The following is an 11,394-nucleotide window of genomic DNA, read 5'->3' on the forward strand; positions in this document are numbered from 1 at the left end:
TCTGTCATTTTTACTTTCTCCTGCAGGCTGTGTTAATACAGACCATCTTCATCATGTACCTTTGAATCTATTTCTTTTCTCTGTGTTTATAAAGGATTCATATTTGTAATGAGTTTTAAATGAGTATCTAATACATCACATAATAGTATGTTCTTGATTTTAGATGTGATGTGTTTTATATAAAGTATGTTTTTCTACAGTTGAAGTGAATGTGATGAAATGGTTCCTGACAGGGAAACCCTGCCTAAAGCCTGTGAATGGATCATGCAGTGTGCTGAATGAATATCAGGGGAAGGGGAGCCCAAAGTGTCCAAACACTCCCATTTTATCACCATATTTACATTTCTATCAACTCTGTGATTACAGCTCATAGATTTATTCTAACTCTGAAATGTTCTTTAATCTGTTCTTTAGCCTGTCCAGCCTTTCTTTAGAACTTACAATGTTCTATGTAACCATGAGAAATCCTAAAGTTCTTCTTAAATCTTCCTTCTGACATAAAGTTTGAATCAATGTAAATGTAATGATATCAAATGTCCAGTGAAGCTTTGTTCCTTTAAATAAAGACGTGTTATTGTCTGTGCTGGATTTCTTTGAACAGAGAAACATGTCAGAGAGAGGGAGAGCTTTTCATTGGATAGCACATAATCCTCCATCAAACACACATGGTTCCCATGAGAAGAACATCCACTGGATGGATCTAAGAACAGGAAGTGAAGGTTCCTCTGGAAACTGAGTGTTTAGTGAAGCTGAAGGAGTTTAAAAATAGACTTTTAGAGTAACTGCTGCTTTCACATCCAGTCATGATGTCTTTCTGACAAATTCTGATAAAATGAGTCAAACAAGTGCAGAATTCTTTAGTTTGAGATTGTTTCTACATTAATAAGGCTTTTTATTTAAATGTAGTGTTGTATCAACATCTGAGACAGTGAAAGAGTTCCTGTTTTGGTTCTAGAAGGATATGAATTATTCCTAATGAACAGCACTGATTAAAAGGGGGCGGAGTCTCCCTGTATGTGGACTCAGAGTGGAGGTGTGTCCAGGTTAATCACATGTCTAAGTGTGTAAATGAATATAATATAAAGTTGTATATACAGAACACCAGGGTGGTGCATTGACACACTGAAGAACACATTAGCTGACATGTTTCATAACTCTGATGATTCAATAAAATACAAAGTGTTTGGAGTGACTTCATTATTAATATTATGAATCCAAACAGACACATAAAGACTTGTGATGTTATACATCCAATGTACAGCTGTGGCCTGTTCTTAGTCATTCTAAAGCCAAGCAGAGTCACATTAGACACTGACACATCCATCATTAACATTTGGACACATTCAGCTGATTGGAAAGTAGATGGAGGATTATTTAGAAGTGATATCAGTGAACAGCTTCCAGTTATAAACCAGAGCTGGGCTTAGATCTATCAATGTGATCATCCAAACAATGTCTATGATGTCTTTATGTCCACATTAGTGATGCTACATGAGAAAAACTGTCCTTTAAACAAAGAGCAGGAAGCAGAAGCTTTAGAACAAGCCTTGGATTACTGAGGCCTTAGAGACTGTATGCACTAAGATAAATGTCCTGAATAAAAGCTTTATAAACCTAAAGAAGCAGAAGATAAGCATACATGATATAAAAACCAATGAGTAAACATTATGACAACTTTAAAATAATATGATACATATTAGGCAGTGGCTATCTGTACGGTTTGTATCAATATACCGACATTTTATCTGTACGCAGCGCCCCTCATTGGCTAGTTTAGGTCACGTGACTAAGACTAAACCTAACCCTAAGAATTGTTGTGATATAGAGTTATAACCTAACCCTAAGTACTTCGGTAAACGTTCCAGTAGCACCTGGATTTGTCCGTACGGCAACCGTACGAATACACAATTTCTATATATTAACCTGAAAACTTAAAACAGAATAAGAGTAACATTAAAAAACATGGACTGATGTAATCATCATAAAGAACAACAGATTATCCAAATAATTTAATAAAGAGTAATGATGTAGTGAAAGAATAACAGATATTAATCCTAAATTTAACAGGTATTTGGTGAATGTTGGATACGACCTCACTAAGGAGATTGTTGAGCCAAGAAACACAGATGAATTCCAAAAAAAGTCAATAAAACTTTATCTTCATTGTTTTTTCATTCTGTAGATTAAAAATAAATAGTTCACATTGTTAAAAAAATACATTATGAAATGTCAACTTATTGTTTTGATATTAACTTTTTATTAATTCAAGATAATATAGAATATATAGTAAAATAAGTCGTGTGTCTTCAATAAATCATTCCAAAGTGGTTTATTTGTAATAAATAACAAACAGTGAAAGTGTTCCATGTATTAGAGTGTTAATATAAGCAGCTCTAACTACAGACCAGTATCATTGCTTCATCAGCTTTCAAACATTAGAGAAAAAGGCTTTGTTCATAGACTTGATAATCCATCCATTTTCTGACCCACTTCTTCCTTTTTCAGGGTCACGGGGAGACTTGATAAGTTGATTAAAAACACAAGTTGTTGAGCTATCACCAGTTTGGCTTCAGAATGTATCATAGTATGTGATTAAAAAGCTGTAAATGTGTGGTATCAGAGGAACAGCCCTCTTATTAAAAGTGATCAGAATGAGTTTGCTGCGTGGCAGCAGCCTGAACTTGTTGCTAGTTCAGCATGGACATCACAAGCTGAGCTGCAGGAGAAGAAAAGCTACCAAGACCTCCTGAAAACAGCAGTAGGTAGTGATCCAGCATTCTGTCCATCATCCATCAATAAACACACACATTTCATACAATGCAATGCTACAACAAATTTACAAATGTGCATAATTATCTAAAAAAATAAACAGAAAAACACTTTTACAAATGTTGAAACAGATTTACAAAGGTGATGCATATATTATATAAATGTGATGTAATGTAAATAAAACAATATTTAACAGAAATAAGTTTAATTGTAGTTTTAATCATATTCAATATTTTTTAAACTTGCTTTTATCCCTCCTATGACGTCTATCAAGTATGTAAAATATAAAAGATGGAAGAAATGATAATAATTACTGCTATTGTTCATTGTACTTTTTATTTGAAAAAATAAATGTGAAAAATCACAATAGATTTTGTTGTTATTGTTAATTTGATTTATATTTAAAACATTTATAAGAATAACTGTAGATTGTTAATCACACTTTTTATTTGAAAGATGAAATATTAAAGATCATAAAATATTTGTTCTTTGTGTTTATTTGATTCCTATTAAAGACACTTTGCTAAAAATGACTGTATATTGTAAATATAGGCTTCAAAGTTTCTTCTTGTTGGGTTTTTTCTTTCTTACTATGGACTTTATATTTTGTTAAGCGCACTAACATGACTTTGTTGTTAATGTTTTTATTTACATTTCTAATTAGTGATGAGCCTTGGATTTATTTATTTTTAATAAAAAGATGTAGGTTGGTTAAAAAGATATAAAAACAGTGAAGCTACGCTGTGTAAAAACAATAATAATCTGATATAAAATGTCTCACTGGTACAGACTAACTGCTTGTTACTGCTGTTTTGGCCTTATTGTGTTTATTAATATTTCAGTGACTTGTAGTTCCAAGACTGCTGCTCTATCATCTGCTGACAGTGTAGATGGATTAAACAATACTGTGTGCTAGGGCTGGACGCTCTCCCTACACTACATCTCAGGATTCACTATCTCTACAGTACTTTTTAAAGTTGACTCTTTGTTAATGTTGTTCATTGTCTGTTCTTACTTTTACCTGACCATACATCAAATATGAGTTTATTCTGTTATTAATACTGAGGACAATGTTTGCCTCTAATAGCTCTTTATAATTATTGTGGTGTGTGTCTGGTCCACTTTAAGTGTTGGTCCTGGTCAACTTTTTGATCTTTGTCTTTAGTTTAATGTTTGCAGGTGTTGTGAGATCACCTTGGTGGGCTTAGTGGTGGAGACCCCCCCCACCCCCTTTGTTGAGGTCCTTGCAGTGTGTGCATCTTCACAGGTGACGTAGACCTCCCACATAGGTTCCTCCTGACTCAGTGAGCCCTTCCCTGCCTTCTTTTCTTTTTTTACAGAGTGGACCACGTGACTGTCAGTGAAACTTCTATTGTGTGTTTAAATCAAATTGTCCAACTATTTAAAGAAACCATTGTTCTGCTGGTGGTGTTCTGAACCTGTGTTAGCATCTATAAGGGTTGTTTAACCAGGATCCTGGGAGTTCATACCCCAGGTGGTGTTGTCTTTCCCTTAGTGTTGTCCTACTATTGGAGTTATCCATTTTGCCATATATACATATATATATTGACAACAGTAATGAATGCAGGGATTGCATTACCTTTTTAGCAGCTGCCTTTATCAGTAGAATAAATGTATTTCTTTTATTATTATTGTTTATATTACTGAGCCTATATGTGGATGAGCTTTAGTATTTTTTTCTTGAAATGTTTTTTGTTTATCATGTTCATCAGTTGATGCTCAGGTTATTTGTGTCTAAAAGATGGAGAATTTTTTATTTTATTTTTTATTTATTTATTCAGTTTATTTCCGACATGGTTACATTCACTTTTTTTTTTTTTTTTTTTTTTTTTCTTTTTTTGTACATGCCGAAAAAGGAGACGAGAGAAGCAGTTTGCTTATCCGGGTCCCGTCCCCTGTTTTACCATCGCAAATTTACATGGGTTTACATGTCTCTCTGGTCAAACATTCTTGATTTCTTCTGAACGTCCATCTGTAGTCAGTGTTGTCCTCTCTATCTTTGTTTTTGTTGGCCTTGTTCCCTGCCAGACGTTGTTAGCATTCCTCCAGTTCAAGAATAGTTCCTCTTTCGAAGGTGTTTGGAAGGTTTTTCCCTTTTCATCCACAATGTCACCTTGTTTTGTCTCTACATCAAGGGTAATCCAGCTGTTGTTAGTTCCATTGGCAGTGTTGTATTTTCCACTGTCTGATGATGGGATCAGATCCAACTTGTATAAACACATCACTACAGGATGTCTCTGTGTTCAGTCACACAGTAAAAGATGGAGGAACAACAGAACAAAGGAGGAGAAAACACCATCAGTTCGACACATACGGAGACTACGTCACTTCCTACACTGATAAATACAGAAAAAACTAAAAAAATTCTGCTGTGATATACAGCCTCACTCTCTAAACCACAAGTGACCCTCAGACCAGTGGTTGAAAACCCCTGATTTAGACGTTCACATGTAACATGCTTGTCAAGATGGATTCATCCATGTACCAGTAGCTACAAAATGACATGTTAATAAAATACTTATAGATACTAAAATAATATAATAACTTACATTTATATATTTACACACTCAGTCAGGCTAATTTAAAATGTTTTATTCTTTATTTTTCTCAGACTCAACAGCTTCTCTGATTAGATCCAACCAGACACTTCACTTAAATCCATATCTGCAGGAAAACACAACAGATTAATGTTAAAATGGACAGTACTGGGAATTATTGTTTATAATGTAAATAAAGTAGATTTATTTCTGCCCTAAATGTAAAGTGTTTTACTTAATAAGACTGATTAGATTGTTTTTATAAAATAATAATAATAATATTCACATTAAATATATCCAAAAACTGATTAAAACACAACATTGACAATCTAAAACCAACAGAAAATAAAGTAAAATCAAAATAAATCACAGATCACTCAAAACACACATTTCCATAATTGGACATGTTGGCAGCAGGTTTAGAACACACAAACCTAATATTTATGAATATTTTTAACTCATTAAAAATTGTGACAAACATGGCTTTGTTTTTAAATATCTGCAATTATGAATAATTAATAATGCAATAATTAAAATACGGTTGAAACAAAATCTTTATCTTTATCCTTAAAGTTTAAACCAAACTTAATTTAACCAAACTCAAGTGATGGAAAATAAAAATCTTCAATTATGTTGTAATTTGTTGGATTTAAGGCTGTTGAGCAGAAATATTAAAAATCACTGTGAGCTAATGAGTGACTTGTGGTTTGTGACCTCTGACCTCTAAAGCACAGCTGAGAGTCTCTGTTACTCTTTCTCTGTCTTTTCTTTGCTTCCATTCATTGAAAAGAAAGTGAGTGTGTGACTGTCTTTCTGCAGGGACGCTTGTAGGATGGAGAACGTGCAGAATAACATTAAAAACAGGAAGTTCACCTTCAGCGCCGTCAACTCCTCACCTTCCCCAAACTCTACAGACCCGCAAAAAAAAAAAAAAATGAAGACTAAAAAAAATAAATAAAGTAAAATAAAATAATAATAATAAAAAATAAAATAAAAAATAAAAAAAAAAAAGGTTACTCCCGTACGTACGTACGTACCTCACTCGCTTTTTTTTTTTTTTTTTATTATTTGTTTTTTTTTACTGTTTTTTTAAAAAACAAATTAAAAAAAAAAAACAACATTTATTGGAACAACGTGTTTGGATTTTGAGAATTATTTTAAGTCAGGTTAAGGACAGACCACAAATTAGGTAGAGGAATGAAGAAACCACAGCTACAGCGGAATCACATTCGTAAACAAACTGCACCATGCCACTTTTCATTACCACAACGCCCCCCCCCTCAGCTCAGTGAATTGGTATCTTCCAATGCAACCCATTTTTTGGCGGTGAATATTAAAAAAAAAAAAAAAAAAATACTTCATCTCTTTAGTTTGGTGTTTGCTGGACATCTTGAAGATTAAAGATCAGGGGGTTTTGCCTTTAACTGGCCATTTAATGTCATGATATACATGGAATTTGTCCTCTGCATTTAACCCATCCCTGAGGATGCAATGGGCAGCCATTTTTGCACCACCTGGGGAGCAATTCGGGGTTGGGGGACTTGCTCAACATCCCACAGTGATGGCCCAAGTGAGGCTTGAACCGGCAACCCTCCAATTACAAGCCTTAATCACTAGGCCACCACTCCCCTATAGCTCCAACATGGATGAAGATGGGGCGAGCAAAACATATCCAGAGATGGACAGTATATCAGCTTCAGTATTAAGAGGTAAAATTTGTGTATTATCTTTTATAGCAACATGCTAAATGCTAACTAGCTAACGCTTCGCATGTGTTGAGAGACTACTTCAACTTTTGATTGATTTGTGTTTAACCTTGGAATTTGTTACTTGTCACTCATTTTATTTGTGGTACTGGTATTTCTTTCTTTTTTACGGTTTTGTCAGTAATGTTAATTCAGTCAGTGTGCTACAGGTATACAGATTTTTGCTTTTTCAATCAACAGAGGTAATGCACACTTATACAGCTGATTAGAATATTTAGTTTAAACTTTAATAACTGCCATATTTATTCAAATATTTGTTTTTTATTAGCTGCTGGTGTGAAGATGGCCATGTTGACCAGCCTCACTAAGGAGGATTTGCGAGACCTGTTTCCTGGGTCAGAAAACTTTTTAAGAAGAAGACACATTTGGCAACTTGTTCATGTGGATATGGAGGTGAGCTGTATTTATTGTTTGTATAAGAGTTTTGCCCCTAACTGTTAGAAGTGAGGCCAAATGTCTGTTGTGTTTATGTTGCAGAGTCAGAAATTGGATCGCCCCGCTCTTGACACTTCTGTTATAGACAGCCCATCTACGCCTTTGTTTTCCTCCTCCTCTGACAGCAACATCAGCTCTCCAACACCCTTCAATTCTCCAAAACCTAAACACAAAGATTGTTCTGGCGCCACTAAAAAGCTTCGGCTCATTAGTCCAGAGTATGTCATATACACTGACACAGAACTAGAACTAGCAAGAAGTGCTTACTTTGAAAAGCAGCGTGCTGGACAACACGAAGACTACACCATGCCAAAAGACTTGCGCTGTAGACTCATTAGGAATACAGTAACAGGCATGATTGCTATGAAAAGAGCGTCCGAGGATGATTTTAAGTACCCAGGCTCCCATGAACTGACTGCCATGGCTAAGCGTCTAGTAGAATACTACCCAATGCTGTGAGACAAGTCTACGTCCAATACACCTGAATGGGTAAGTCTCTCATTTTGTTGAGGAATTATTTTTTTAATCTGTTACCAATGGTAATAATAGTTTGTTTTTATTGTTTTGTTATTTTAGGAAATGGTGAAGAAGCAGTTGATGAAAAGGGTTCAGAATGTGACAACTCCAAAAAAGAAGCAAGGTCCAACCCCATCAAGAAAAGGACCTAGAAGCCTCAAATTCCAGAGCAGCCAGGCGACGTGCACTGAAGAGAGTGATGAACCTTTCTCCTCCCCTGCTTCAGTCTCTTCAGCTGCTTCATCAGTCGCCTCGTCGTCTTCCTCCACTGTGATCTTAGAGAAGTCAACTCCTTCTACAAGTACTTCCCAAGAGGTGGATCTCTTTAGTGCTAGAGGTTAGAATTTGACTTTACTTTTACATTTACTAAATGCTTAAGTAATATTTTCATTTGTATGTCATGTTGTCAACACGTGTTATAAATAGTTGGTGTATTGCTTTTCTTTTGATATCATTTTTGTTTGTGTTCCCAGAGAGCCCACAGAGCCAAGCGAGACACTATAAAACTCTGCAGGATTTGTACAAAACTAAGAACAAACCCAACAAGGAAGATGTATCCCAGCTGCTGGAATTGGAGTTCCAATCTAGACGAGCTTTCATTGACTCTGATGTGATGAAGGAACAGGACAGGCCTATGAAGATACTGCAGGCTTATCCATGTTTTAAAGAACTTGGCCATGTAAGTATTTTTTTCTCACTTAACTTGTATATTTCACTTGAACGAAGGCCTCTTAATTTAAATTTCTACTGTTAGATCATCGATGAACTCCAGCGAATCCTTGATAAAGGAAACCCCTTCTTCACAATGGAGCTGAAGAAACGTTGGCTGAGATTTTTTAACCAGGCACAGTTTTATGGGGTGTTCAAAAAAATAATAGGACCACCACTGCAGGACCAAGGTAAGGATGATTTATTTGCTGTTACCCACATACACAAAGACCTAAAATGATTAGGTTAAGAATTAAACAGTAAAGAATGCACTTGCTGTCCTGAAAGTACTGCCTCAGATGTTCCCTTCGCATGTAGCTCTGCCGAAGAGGTTGGGACACCCAAGTGATGCTTTGATTCACATTTTGAAGGTAAGGTAAATATACATATACACACACACACACACACACATATAATTAGAATATCATGAAAAAGTTCATTTATTTCTGTAATTCAACTTAAAATGTGAAACTAATATGTGATATAGACTCAACATGCAAAGTGACATAATGTCAAGCCTTTATTTTTTATAATTTGGATGATTATGGCTTACAGTCTATTTTCAAAATAATCAAATTTTATGAGATATTTAATTTGGGGTTTTTACAAGCTGAGCCATAATAATCAAAATTATAACAAATAAAGGCTATACATATCTCACTTTGCATGTAATGAGTCTATCATATATTAGTTTCACAGTTTAAGTTGAATAACAGAAGTGACTTTTTCATGATATTCTAATTATAGGACGAGCACCTGTGTATATATTAGAGTGCTGCAACCCGACCGAAGTCCGACGGGACCTGTCGGAACCCAACGGATTCGGTCGGGCTCGGACAAATATTTAGAACTTATTTAGAAATATCTTAATGCCTATCGGGCTCGGTTCGAATTCGATCACTGCTCTGTCGGACGAGGGCGACGTAGTTCCGTCTTTGTGTGTGTCACAGTTGTTAAGGAGTGTTTCTATTATCATGTACTTTGTTCAAACTTATATATTTGGGTGAAGATTTAATGAATTGTTTGTTTTAGTCAGCAGAGGACCCCAACACTTACCTTCAATCAAGACCCTTGGTCAGCCCTGTGGTGATTGTCTGTGAGACAAACTGCATCCTGGTCATTGGAACAGTTCCTCTGCTGACTTTCCCCAAAGAAGACCTCAGTGAAAGCGTGATGTATCTTCTTGGCTGTTATTACACCTTTCACCTCACATATCCCAAGTGCATTGCTACCCTCCTGTCTGTGCTACAGACAGAGGTTTTGTTAGATGCCATCCATGAGAAGGACATGACTACTTCCTGCAAAAAATCTATGGCTGAATGGAGAAAGTTTCATGATTAAGACAGTTTAAACATCAGTTTTAGTTTAAGTAGTTCAGCCTTTTAAAATGTGGCTCCTGTTCAATGATGTTAAACTACAGTCGTGTGGGGCTATTGGTTATTGCTCTGGTTTGTGGTCTTGACATTGTGATTTTTGCACAATAAAAGTGTAGAAAGATATGTCTCAAATGTTTGTTTTGTTTTTTAACTCTTATTTTAAGGTAAATTGTCTTTCAATAAATTCTGATTTTAAGCATTATTTTCTTGTAAACATTATCATATTTAAGTGAAATGTGCTTGTTTTTGGAATAGCTGTTCCTATTTCAAGTTTTATTTACTAAGCTAATTTTTCTTATTTACAATAATCAGGTCTAAATAGGCCAAAAATAAGTGAATATTTCTGATTTTAAGAAAATTGTTCTAAACATTACAGCTTGAAAAAAAAGACAATATTGCTTGTTTTTAGTCTAAAACTACTAATTTCAAGATTGCTTCATGGTTCTTTTCTAACATACGATAATTAAATGTTGTTTTCAGAACATCTAATTTCATCTTAATCTAAATCTAACAACAAAACTAATATAATCCAGAGAGTAGATTAACACTAAAAAGACAGTTTGAGCAAAATACACAAAATCTAAATTAACAAATAAAAATAATTATATTTTAAATATTAAACTTAATACACATTAAACAATTCATATATACCTTGTAAATCAAATAAAGCAGACACAATAGAGCCCTAAATGATATATAATTTGATAATAACAATAACATGTCTACCTAAATAAATGCAGTTTGCTATTCTGTAAATTACGTGTTGTTAAAGTTAATAGTATTCATAGATCTGCTTGACAATGTCATATATTCTCCTTTTTCTATGAAAGTGTAATGTTGCTAGGCGACCAGCCTGCTAACTAAATGTTAGCTAAATACTCTCTGGGTTCTAGACTCAAACACGCTGTAATTCAGTCTTTAGATCAATGTGTCCAACTTGTGATACAGTAAAATCAACACCACTGTGAACATTTGAACACACTGTCAGACTCAGATCCACCTTTTTCACTCAATGATGTTCTGATGAACTTACTGCAGCACTGCCCACAGTAGTTGTTGATGTAACTCACTTTCCTTTACACAGGAGATCTGATCTTTAGATATTGGTGTATTTTTTTATTCAGCCTCTGTTGATCATCATAACTTCATAGCATTTATTCAGACATTCTCAACACAGACACATGGTGATACAGGACTGTGGACCAGAACATGTTATCAGGAGATACAAATGATTTCAGCCTGTCTCACTGTGCCTGATAGAAAATG

At 34.9% G+C, this 11,394-nt stretch overlaps 1 protein-coding gene across 1 annotated transcript; it reads left to right on the forward strand.

Annotated features, from left to right (window-relative positions):
- Positions 1-7,219: 7,219 nt before the first annotated feature.
- On the forward strand, positions 7,220-8,943 carry LOC114460816 (uncharacterized; the record flags this gene model as incomplete). The annotated part of the gene is made up of 5 exons (XM_028442691.1): positions 7,220-7,486; positions 7,571-8,017; positions 8,105-8,381; positions 8,518-8,723; positions 8,799-8,943. Coding segments are annotated over exons 3-5 (625 nt in total), but the record flags the coding sequence as incomplete, so codon positions are not given.
- Positions 8,944-11,394: the final 2,451 nt, after the last annotated feature.

The sequence above is a fragment of the Gouania willdenowi genome, unplaced genomic scaffold (assembly GCF_900634775.1).
Source record: "Gouania willdenowi unplaced genomic scaffold, fGouWil2.1 scaffold_77_arrow_ctg1, whole genome shotgun sequence".
NCBI classification, from domain to species: Eukaryota; Metazoa; Chordata; class Actinopteri; order Blenniiformes; family Gobiesocidae; genus Gouania; species Gouania willdenowi.